General features: G+C 47.7%; 1 protein-coding gene across 4 annotated transcripts; it reads right to left on the bottom strand.

The window, feature by feature from the left end:
* Window positions 1-4,484: 4,484 nt before the first annotated feature.
* PARP16 (poly(ADP-ribose) polymerase family member 16) lies at window positions 4,485-11,696 on the bottom strand. 4 transcript variants are annotated; one of them, XM_068958277.1, is made up of 6 exons: window positions 11,397-11,696; window positions 10,727-10,864; window positions 9,723-9,791; window positions 8,117-8,288; window positions 7,225-7,366; window positions 4,485-6,582 (listed from the first exon to the last, which is right to left on the bottom strand). In XM_068958277.1, the coding sequence occupies exons 1-6, from the start codon at window positions 11,580-11,582 to the stop codon at window positions 6,438-6,440; spliced, it is 852 nt and encodes a 283-aa protein (XP_068814378.1). In that variant the 5' UTR covers window positions 11,583-11,696; the 3' UTR covers window positions 4,485-6,437. The 4 variants fall into 4 exon arrangements, with proteins under 4 accessions (XP_068814378.1, XP_068814376.1, XP_068814377.1 ...); XM_068958275.1 differs by having other exon boundaries at window positions 9,585-9,791; window positions 11,397-11,669; XM_068958276.1 differs by having other exon boundaries at window positions 7,225-7,387; window positions 11,397-11,652.
* Window positions 11,697-12,159: the final 463 nt, after the last annotated feature.

The following is a 12,159-nucleotide window of genomic DNA, read 5'->3' as shown; positions in this document are numbered from 1 at the left end:
AGAATAAGACCACAATGCTGATCTGTCCCCCTCGACTGCCTCTGTCCCGGGCCCCTCCCCGCAACATGAGCTTGGCAGGTCTCAGACTATGCACAGGGCTGACTCCAGCAGGGGCTGAAAGAACAGAAATCACATTTTCTCTTCTGTGTTTTGCCCTCTCCCATCTATACATGCTTGCTTAGTCCTAGCTACTTGACCTGACACCAGGAAGAGCCACTGTGACCTCAGCCACCCCCACCCCAGCTCACTTCTGCCTGAAGCAGGATACCTGCAACCATTTTGCAGGCCAGGGAGTCTCCCAGCGAGTAACATGATGGGAAACACCTGCTGGGTGGAGGGGTCAAATCAGCAGTAATGGGTGCCAGGTGGGTGCTGCTGGCCTTGAGCCTGGGAGCTGCTGCTGGCTGCACAGTGCAGGGAAGGCATGCTGCTGGAGGGGAGCTTGGGGCAGAGACTGGAGCCCTGCACAGGATTGGGGTGAGGGAAGGAGCTGTGGTGGATCAGCTGAGTGGTGAGTAAAGTGGACATTTTTCTTTTCACCAGTTTGTGTGTTCTTGGAGGAAAGCTGCTTCTGAATGGCTGTTAAGGTTGAGGCTGGTTGAAAAGCTGGGTTTATTTGACTGTTGTTGCCTTCTAAGCAATGAGAAACAGATGATTATTTGTTTGTTCTTTTTGTGTGCTGATTGTTGTTAAATATATCTTAGCTTTTGAAGCTAAATTTAGTTTTGAGTTTGGTGGATTTTCTTATTATTATTGTTATTTTTTGTTTTGTTTAGAAGGTAGTGAAATCTTGGGGCCATTCAGGAGCTCTTTGACCTCAGCACTTAGCAGGAGGCAGTTCTCTGGGTATTTTTGTGACAACTGAGACTCTTAATGAGCATCTGGACTTTATAACAATGAAAGATTCTATTTTAAAAAAAATTTCTGACTTGCTCTGGATGAGTGCGTAGGGAAGCTGGAAGGTTTCTATGGATGGGCCAACACCAAATCATTAAACATCCTTTGGGCACTTGCTTGACTCTGTGTGCCGGAGGGTGTGGATCCTCACAGGTCGAGAAGGACCATGCCTGACCCACTAGCCTTTTTGCGGCCAAGGGCATTGCTGCACAGAGGGGTAGGGCTTTGCTGAACATCAGCCACGTGAAACCTAGGTGCCTTGTCCAAGCCTGCGTCCAGCCTCCCTCCCTTGGTGGCAGGAGAAAGGTGCTTTGCAGGAGGAATGCGCTGCCATCCTGGGAGCTCGGTCCTTGCTGCACCCACGCTTTGCTGGGATGCTGGTGTGCAGACTTTGCCTTTGCATCAGTGCCTCCTCCTGCTCATCTTTCCCAGCCACAAAGACCTGCTTAAACCAGAGAGGTGGCAAGTGGTGTTTGCAGGTGGGCTGATGCTGGACTGGAGAAGAGTGTTGGACACTTGCTGTTCCCCATGCTAAGCCATCGTTTATGTTAAATGTGCTGCACAAGGAAAAATTTCAGTCGGAGCGGCAGGGGCCCTGTCTGGCTGCTGGGGATTAACGCGAGCCCTTTAGAAAGCTTCCAAACTCCACTGAGACGCGTAATCGTCGCTTTGCTTTCCCGGGCTCGCTCTGTTGAAGGTTAATTATGCAACGCTAACAGGGAGCGGAGCTTGCTGCTTCCGTGCTGTCTCAGCTCGACCCGACCCGTGCAAACAGGCATTTCTTCAGAGGCAATGGGAGTGACTTGTGGTGGGGGAAGATAATTTATTCACCAGGCTCTCATGTGGTGTCATGGCTTAAATGGCTGAAGATACCTAAGGGGAGACAGATCCTTAAGATGTGCTTGTTTTGTGATGGGCCTCAAATAGCCAGGAAAGTGTCTGTAATCTTCTGAAGACATTCTTCATCAACTTCCTACTGCACGGGAGAGAATGGCCCAGTGTTGTCCACGCACTTAAGGCCACTTGTCTCCTCTTGTACAGCTGCAAGAGAGCTCTGAGACCTTCTCCACGCAGTCAGAAACATTCCTTCCCTTGTGGGAAGGACTCGCAGCCTTTACAACCCACAGGTATCTTGAGAGGGCAGAAGCAGTTTTTGCATTAGGCAAACTAGCTCAGTAGGAAAATCATTTTTCAGGATGCTATAGAGGACTTGTCCCTTGAGGAGCAAGGGGTGGAAGGGTGCTCGGAGAGACCGTGTGCTGGCTGAAATGGTTGTTACCCAAGCATGGAAGTTTGGGGCTTTCCTGCCTCTGAGGGTTGGGTTTTGGACAAGTTGTGCACTGAAAACTGTAGAGTTTGTGACTCAGGTGGGATAACATGAAATGGGGAGCGGAGTGTGCCTGTGACCTGGGAAGAGCTGCCCCTGAAGCACTGGGAAGAGGGGAATGTGTTTGGGCCACGCTCCGGATCCCAGGCCCTGGGTCGTGCTGCCCCTTCTGCCCCTCAGCTTTTTCCGCGTTTCGAGTTTTATCTTCTAGCTGTGGACGCTCATGTTGTCACCTTCCTGTCCTTCGGCGGTGCTCAAGGCTGACATTTCAGGAAACTCGGAGCACGGGCAAGGCGCCCAAAGTGACAGCTTTCACAATAGAAAGAAAATGTCACCAAAAAAGCACGTTGCCAAGCAGTGCGTGCCAGCGTGCCACCTGCAGAGTGCCAAACGCGCGAGGGAGCGGGGAGCAGAGCTGGAGCGGGAGAGCTGCCCAGGAGGAGCTGGGGCAGCCCTTTGCTGGGTCACTGCGGAGCAGCTCAGCTAACCTGCTTCTGCTAGAGGTGGAACGAAGGCCAGGTCTAGGTTGAATTTTAAGGTTGTGCTGCCTGGGTCTGCCTTTCCAGACGTGAGGCCGTGCCTGTGTTTCTGATTCTGCATTTCTTAAACCAGCTCATACTTTAGAGAGTAAAAGATTTCTGCGCTGCACATTGTGAACGTGAAACCTGGTTCCTTGGTCTTCCTCATCCGGGAGGTGGCTCTCCTTTATCCATAGCAGTTCCCTCCTCCTCCACGCTGCCTCACACCATCGATCTCCAGCAACACCTCCCTCCACCTCAGGTGGCTTTTAAGACCTTTTCACTTAATAATATTATTTATTTCCCCTTATCGCAGGAGAAATCTTCCACTTCCCCAAAAGGCCTCCATTCCCCCACCATGAAACAGCAGCTGCCGTTCTTGCCCTTGCCGCGTTTGTAGCCCGATCAGGCTTGTCTGATTTGGTACCAGATTCTTAGTATCCACGACAGCAATGCGATGAACACAATAATAAGCACAGGTAGCTCTGTATTTGAGAGTTTCCTGACCTAATTCTGGGCTGCCTGCTCCAGACACACTAATCCTTTGTTCAGGAAGAAATTCTGATTTATTTTCCGTTAGCTTTTTTTATAGTACCACACATGCTCAAAGAGCCACACAAGTGGCTTAAGAGGATAATATGAACCTTAGGTTAATTCATAATGTTATTACTCAGCACAACACTCAAATTCATTCAGCTGACTGCCTCTCGCCACGTTGGGAAACATGCTGAAAGCAACAGGGAGCACTGAAAACAAGCACAGCACTAGTATATGAAGTATTTTGCTGGTCCATTTTGGTAGCATCTGAGTACCTTAAATGCATTTATTTTCCCATTATCTTGGAGGACGGCGTGACCCCGGCTCTGCGGGTGTGGAGCTGGTGCCCAGCTTCCCTGCAATACTAGGAGCAGGAGGGAGAGGACTAAGAGCCCTCCAAGAGGCTCCCGAGACATGTATGTGGGGACATTAGACTCTGGGTGCCCACCTGCAACCCCCTCTTTCTTGTGGGTCTAGTCAAAACGTGACAGTGGCTTTTTCAAATGACTCTTCCTTTGGTATCTCGTGATTTAGCTGCAGTGCTGGACTACACAAGTCCTGTCTTGAGTACCCCCAGAATACTCCTCTCTTTGAGGAAATAGCCTACAGCAACTATCGTAGATCCGTTGGGGATTAGCTCCCTGCATAGATGTTACTATTCCACACTTTGTGAGTTAAACTAAATAGTTTATAGCTGAACAAAACCCCACACAGATCTCGGGAGTTAGCATTGAATGGCCACCATGTATTAATTCCTTTGCTTATTCTACAGGAACTTTCCCATGCAAAGAAACCCTAAAAAAACAGGGCCTCAAAAACCTGCTACGTTTCTCCCCATCTGTTCCTTTTGTCTGTCTTGCTGATGCCCAAGCTTGTGCCTTTCCCTGCAGGGAAACAACCGCCCGTTGAACAATTGCCGCCTAACCTCCTTTTCCAAAGGGCTCCAAGTATCCCATCTGTTCCAAAAGATGCTTCATTTGCAGACATACACCAAGGCTTTTAACAATGCAGTCCCCTGTAGAAAGGATTAAATGCTTCTGGGTTTTCTGTCCGGCACATTAGCCATCCTAAACTGGTGTGTATGTATATGTGGCACACCAATAATGAGCAGTGAGGACCAGAAACGCGCAAATACTTTCCAGACCTCCATGCAGGCTTCAAACCCCAAGTCCCCGCACTGGAATATCAAGAAGTAAACTACCATAAAGTATTTAAAGCTGTCATGCAATGTTTATGTATATTTTAATTTCAAATCAACACTATAATTAGTGCACACATTTCTTGGGCTCAGGAAATGCAGTGTGCTGTAACAGTGAGCACTATTAACGGACTGTAAAAGGCAAGGGGGAATTGGATTCTAATGTTCTTGTTTTGCAAGCTGTACAGTGAATAAGTAAGTTTGTTTTGGCAGCAAAATTAACTGGAATAAATGCTTCTAGCTGCATCCACCAACAAGAGGGGTTATTGTAAATGAATTTTTTCTTAGGCTTGAGTTAGAAAACCTGATTACCAGGTCATCATTTCCAGCAACTAGGTAACAGAACAACATTAGAGAAAGAAGAGATTTTCTTTGAAATATTTAATGAGTAAGGTTGCAATCATATACTCATCTGCTGGGAACATGGGATGAGATTTTTTTTTTTTTTTTAAAGGGTTCACTGTGCAATGAAAACCTGCATGTATCAAGTCCACTACTGAAAGCCAGAGTGTAAGCTTGAACAGTGGCAGGTATCTAGCTCTTCTGTGCCTAGAATCTCTGGGTCATTCATTGTGTTTGTCCCATGCCCAAAGGCACTAATCAGCGGACAGTTCTTTGTTCCTTTTTCAGTTTCAGTTAGCCGAAGTTGTTTTGTAACAACAGCAAATACAAAAGACTTGGACAGAAGGGGGAGGATGTTTCCTTCTTAATGTTCTACAATGAACTCACACATGCCCTGTTCACTTATTTTCAAGCAAACCCCTGAAATACGGTCAGAATTCCCTACTTCAAGATTAGAAAAGATGATTCTGAGATGTACTGAGGCTTTACACACCAGCATTAAGCCAAAGCACTCCACAAAGAGTGTAACTGCTGTAATTCTGACCACGAAAAGCTCCACCTCTTTCTGAAAACTTAACGTGGACAATCTGCCTTACAAACATGCAGTATTGTGCACAAGTTGTCATACCTCCAACACTAGGTGAAGTCTACACAAAGCTAATCATACTAAGAACGTTCATGGATACAAACTGCATCTACTGCCGTTTTATTCCATTTCTTAGAAACCTGCCTCAGGAAATAGTTGGTATGTTACTGCTAGTTAGTCTATTTGTTTGTAAAGAGGGAGAAAACGATTCAATACGGGTACAAATGTTGAACTAGATCCCAAAAACCAAGCAGAGCCAACCCTAAAAAGCCTGCCAGGTGTCAGTTTAAGTGGAAACGTTCGCCCTCCCCCTCGTTGGCACAGAAGACACAAGTGGAAGGCAGTTTAACAGGGAAATCCTTATTTACTATTGATGCCGAACTGTTATTTCAGCCTGATCTATATATAAGGAACAAGGCAAACCCCATGGATTTAATGCAAAAACAAAACAAAAAATAAATTTAAAAAAACTTTAAATTTTTTTTTTAGTAATTTCTCCCATTTTGGTTGCTATTTCATGCTGTTTTCTCTTCATGCTCAAATATAAAAATTCCTGGCCAAAAACAAAGTTAGGTTTAAAAGTGACCATCTGCATCAGTACATGAGAAACATCACTGAATACAGTTTCTGAAAACAAACTGGTTAAGATCTGCTACAAGTAACCCTCTCTGAAATACAGAAAAGTCTTCCTTTCCAACTGCATGCAAATATTACTACCTCAGTCTGACAGAAAATGGTCGCACTAAGCCTTCATTAATTTTAAATAACTTCTCTAGTCATGGACCCTTAACAATTGGTTCACGCTAAGCTGCACCACTGTGACCCTTTTCAGCTGTACCGGGCATCCTCATAAATCACAGGAACACAGAAATAAGAATAAATGGAAAGTTGCCATGAGGATAGTTTAGCAGAGACAGAAATGGAAAACTCCAGGCACCTTCATTTCCAGAGCTCTTAGACAGATGCAGTACATCATAGATTTGCTATTATTAAGGCACATGGTGAAAATAACAGTTCATCATCCCAGGCAATTCATCCTTCCGAGTCAAACATTCTGTGCCAGTAGTACAGGAAGGCTGGCGAATTGCTGGCCCCTATCACCATTAGCAGCAGTAGGTAGAGCATCATCATTACAGCAAAACGGTGGGTGGAAAACCAGGAAGATTGACTAGGGAGCCTGAAAAGGGAAAAGTGCACGAATTCTGTGAGAGCTGTACAAATATCTTGACAAAAGAGATCATCTTAGGTTTTGCTATTTTAAATGACCGAGTATGCTAATGCAATAAAAGCGGAAAGTCGTTCCACAAGCAGTGCAACGAACAGTGCCTCTTTTCCCCATGACTGGTATCTTATTAACCCCGAGTCACCATGCCCAACCCCACTTCCTCCGGGACTGGTTTGGAGCTGTGCTGGGTCTGTAATTTGCTGGCCTGTACCCACAGGCTGATTAGCTGGGTGAATGCTGCCTCCTTACAACAGGTAAGGCTGAGTTAAAACTCCTCTGATGAGGGACACTCATCTGGGTCTCTCTCTTGTTTCCTGCCATGGGCAGACTATTTCAGGTCTCAGAGATTCTTTCTAAGTTCTCACAGGTTTGCTGAAAAATCCAGTTTAGCTGAAACTGAGAGTCGTAAATTACCAGGAAGGGAAAGGATGACTGCAGAGATGGCTATAGAGGCAGCATGACCGTGTAATCTAAACCCAAATTCTGGCAGTGAAGCATCTTTTTTCTTGCTTGTTGTCTGTTGTTTTGCACAAACAGGATGTGTTTATCTGCCTGTTATAGCATGCTCATCACTCTAGACAGCTGAACTCTTACCTCCTATGCTGTTTCTGTGAATATACTAGCAAGTATTTAACTCGTAAAAGCTGGTTGTTTGTGACAACGAAGTATTTCTGTGGTACATCACCCCCTTCGCTGTTTTTCACTCTTGCTCTTTTCCTGTCTATTTCTTCTGAATCTGCATAGGAAGAGAAGAGTTCTTTTGGGGAAGAGGAAAGCAAAATGAGATGCCCGACTCTGAGTGTCAAAAACAAAACAAAAAACCCCATTCACCCACAACAGTGGGAACGAGATAACCAAAGATCTCGTCTTGGCGTTTCCCAGACTCCCTTCCATCCAACAATGGGCTGGAAAGTTTGCTTAAGGCTATACCGCTCCTAGCTATCCCTTGGTATGGATGGTATTGTGCTTTGGGAGAGGGTAAAAAGGAGGCAGATCTCACAGAGTGCTTGAGCAGCTGCTAATATTAACAAGGGAAGAGAAACAACTTTGGAGGACTGAGCGTTCCAAGCAGGAAGCAGTCAAAGCAGATGGACAATCAGAGTAGAGGTTTCCTATCTAACGTAATTCATTTTTATGCACTTGTGATGTGCATAAACGGTCTCACACTCACAGATGACGTGACCAGGCATTATGGAATAGGCTGTATCCTATTACTGAAACTAGTAAAAACAAATGAAGTGACCAAAATAGTCAATTTAAAGGTTGGAAATTATCTTGGGAAAAGCTTCATGGTCAAGAAGGCTATTGTACGTTTGTGAGGGGTCAATCAGAAAAGGTGTTCCCAGCCAGTTTCTGCTGAAGGGAATACACATCATATACTGCACTGTTTGTATGACAGCATACATGCACAAGGCTGAAACATGGGAAGTACTAACAAAAGATGAACTGTATGTAATGACGATGATTATTATTGCAATATGCTCACCTTTCTTTTTCACCTGGCACTTTACATCTGGGTGGTCAATGATCTCACAGACAGCTACGCAGCTAAGGATAGAGCCCAAAACACTCCGCTGCCACCCAAGCCCATGAGGGCTATAGAGGAGAGCCAGACTCAGATCACTGGTAAGATAAGTACCTTCACCGAACAGGGATGTCTGAAATAGAGCAGAAATGCATCCTAACAGTCCGTAGTGCACACCATAAACAGCATACAAGTGTTCTTTATTTTCAGACTGGCTGTTCTGTTTCTGAAAGTAAACTAAGAAAGGCTTTTCTTACTCTTGTCGGGCTGGGTGCGCTCACTGCTGTCGTCCTGAGACGACTTCCTTGGGGTGAGGTGGCTGCCCGCTCCCATCCCTTAAATTAAGGCCTGTTTGGCATGGCCCTTGGCATGGGTGGATTCATGCTTTCCCATATTTGGGATAAGTTTGCCAGTGTAAGTATTTTATATCAACATGACTGAAAAACTGTTAGGGGCACTTCACTGATGGTTCAGGTAATTGAACTTCCGCCTAGAGGCAAGGCTTTACTCCCATCTAGAACCCTGCCTTACAAGATAGGATGGAAGCACTTTTCAAGTGCGAACACCTTTCATTGTAATTGCTTTGCTAACTTTGAATCACAAGTTTTGCCATGCTGGCTAAAATCGTTAACCCCGTAAACCCATTGTAGCTGATAGGCCATTACTCATAAAGAATGCGAGGAAACAAAGTTCATAATTAGTGCCAACTATGCCCTTCTGGGAGGCGGGGCTGTTTCCTTTCCACAGCCTGCTGATACGTGGGTGAAAAATCCACAACATTTATGCTAACGAGTTTGAAGGTCTGATAATGGTAAAGAAACCAGGTAGTGGAAAACAGTGTTACTGTTCTGAGCGTGTTGCAGGCTGACTGGAAGGATACACAGCTGTTGTCAGAGCTGCTTTACAGACAACACAGAGCTAGGAGTGAGTCCCAGCTACGTTTCTGTTGAAATCGGAACGGTTGCAAATCCCTTCTTCCCCTACAAGACATCTCCCTTAGCCCAGCCATTTAGAGAAAGCTTTGTTTGCAAGTAGCACCCAAAATGTAGCCCACCTAAGCTGGAGGCCTGGCCGAAAGAGAGAATCTCTATGCTGAGAGAGAGAGATTCTACACCACCTTCCTCCATGCATAGGAAATTCCCAGCTGAAGGCTGTCAAACAGGCCAGCATTTTCAGAGGTATCACACTTCCTTACAAAGAACTAAAGGATAGCCATAATTAGTCTCCCTGGAGAACAGGGCAGGGATTCATGCCCCTTCTAGTTTTTAACCCCAGCCTGCACTAGAAAATCCAACGCAATCGTACACAAAAGTCTCCACTGAAGTGAAGAGCAGTATAAGAAAATTTCACAATCTTGATGAATTTGTGGTCTGTTTTTTAAAAGTGTCATTGGCTGCCAGGGAGCAACAAGTGACACCGAAAGCCTCACCCTGTTCAAGTGGCACTGCAGGCCGTTGTGCAGGATGGAATGGAAGTTCTCGAGGCGGCTGCCGTGGAACGCGTAGATGAGGTCCCGTTCTCCCCTGGTCTCGGCAAACTTGGTATTCATTTGCTCGCAATACATTACCTCAAACAGGAAGTCCGGAGCAGGAACAGCAGCACCAGACATCCCAGTGAGCTCTTGGATCTTCTCATACTTACAAACAGGAAGGAATACTCGTGTTGGTTTATGGAGTTAGATTATGCACTGGAAATCCTCCTTACTGTCCCTTAGGTTTCCAAATTGTTTCACATATTCTGTTAATGCCCTCTGCGTTACAATGCAACGTTCCCACAATTCAGAAGGAATGTGTACTGTGAGAATTCTGCCAGCTTCTTACCATCCTCTGCTTTGGCAAACTGCCTCTCTTTCAAAGCTAACTCACCATTCTTCTCCCAAGAAAAAAAAAAGGTTAGAGCATGACTAGAAATTAACTGGTGATGTAAGGAGGGTATCACAATCTTACCATGCGTGTTTGGCTACTAAGATGATACATCATTACCTGATCTTGGAAGAGGAAAACACGAGAAAATAAGAGGTATTTTCATCTTGCTACTTATCTCCACTACTATTTTGATCCCTTTTACAGAAGTACATCAGTGGCTCACAACCTGCCCTCTCCCTTTTTGTGGGGCAGTATGCATTTGTTATCAAATGTATAACAAAGTAAAACAAATTTCTCCAAAGTAGCAGAGGAAGGCTGTAAAAAGCAAAGAAATGACTACTGGTCTCCCAAGCAGCAGGCTGGCAGCTTAAGTGCAATTTTATCTGAGGAAGAAGCAGGACCTAGCTCCAGGACACCTGAAGTTGGACTCCTTGGTCTAGTACAAGTGCGTACATGCCACGTTAATGTGAGTAACCAATTACAATTATTGCCAGTCATCAGCTACTGACAGTGATAACTATTTCTGCTAACCAGCTTGCTGGAAAAGTATACATTTAAAAAAAAAAATCTCAGTGCACAGAAAAAGCATGTATTCACGTTGAACTTCAGACTCTGAGAATAACCAACTCACTTCTGGCAGCCTCTGAAATGCAAGGTTGCCTTAAAAGGTAAATTCTAATCAAGACTTTCGGGATTTAAAACTCACCTCCTGTTTCTTCGTACTTTGTATCATCAGGATCTTGGACGACAAAATCCAACTAAACAAATCCCAGGTCCTTTTCTCTGTGTTTGGCACAGATTCTAGAAGGTCTTTGAGGCTTGGTAAAGCGTTTGTGTCTGCAAGCTAACGAGAAAGGCGTTCAGCACAGATTTCCTTCTTTTCACGGTGAGTAAACAGGGACCTCTAGTGAGAGCAACGCCGCGTTTCACCCCAGCAGAAATCCGGTTTTCTGTTCTGAGATGCAAATGTTTGCACTGACTTTGGTTGGGGGGGGGGGGGGGGGGGGTTTGTCACTCGCTCTCAAAACAAAGCGCCGGGGCAATTACAAATACGAGTGTTTTATCACCAGTGTCTGCGAGGTAAACTCGGGGTTCCAGCTCAATGCTCTGGACCCGGGGCTGCTCCGACGCAGGAGCAGCCTGCTGCGGGGCGGGCAGGGCCCCCCGCCCCACGGGCGGCCACCCTCACCCCCATCAGGTCCCCACGCGTGTTCGCCCCGAACTCGCGCGTTTCCCGAGCAGCTTCACAAGGTTGTTGCTGAGTTCCCCCCCCCCCCCGGTTGTTGTTTTTGGCTTTTCATAAAATGAAGTAAGTGTTTAAGGTTTTGGGTCCCGCCCCCACCCCGTTCCGCTCCGGCGGGCTCGGACACACTCACCAGCGCCTCGAAGTCCTTGCTGTCGCCGCCCACGTAGCGGCCCGGGAAGGGCCTCAGCGCCGAGTCGCGCTTGTAGCTCTGCAGCGCGGCGGCGAAGAGGCTGCAGCGCAGGTCGGCGGCCAAGGGGTCCCTCCCCGCCGCCTCCCGGACGCGGGCGGCCGCCTCGGCGCCGCAGGGAGGCGGCATGCCCGCCGCGCGGGGGCGGAGGAGGGTGCTGCCGAGCGCCGGCAGCGAGCGGCTCCCGGCCCGGCCCGGCCCGCCCCGTCCGGGCGGCGTCTCTCCTTCCGCCTCGCCGCCGGCGCCGCCCCGCTCCGCCGCCTCAGCCCGTCCGGCCGCCGCGGGGCTCTCCCGCCCTGCGCAGGCGGCCCCGTGGGGCGGGAACGTCCTACCTCTTCCTTGCCCGGAGGCGGGGAGGAGAGGGGAGGCGGGAGAAGATGGCGCCTTCCCCTCAGCAGGGCCCTAGGAGAGGGGCCTGGAGGAAGATGGCGCCTTGGCCCGAGGAAGAGAGTGGGAGAGGGTCTTGGGAGGAAGATGGCGCCTTGGCCCGAGGAAGAGAGTGGGAGAGGGTCTTGGGGGGAAGATGGCGCCTTGGCCCGAGGAAGAGAGTGGGAGAGGGGCCTGGAGGAAGATGGCGCCTTGCCCTGAGGAGGAGAGCGGGAGAGGGTCTTGGGGGGAAGATGGCACCTTGGCCTCAGCAGGGACCTAGGAGAGGGGCCTGGAGGAAGATGGTGCCTTGGCCCGAGGAGGAGAGCGGGAGAGGGTC

The sequence above is a fragment of the Struthio camelus genome, chromosome 12 (genome assembly GCF_040807025.1).
Source record: "Struthio camelus isolate bStrCam1 chromosome 12, bStrCam1.hap1, whole genome shotgun sequence".
Taxonomy (NCBI): Eukaryota; Metazoa; Chordata; class Aves; order Struthioniformes; family Struthionidae; genus Struthio; species Struthio camelus.
The sequence above is the reverse complement of the archived record's forward strand: the minus strand, read 5'-3'. Positions and strand labels throughout refer to the sequence as shown.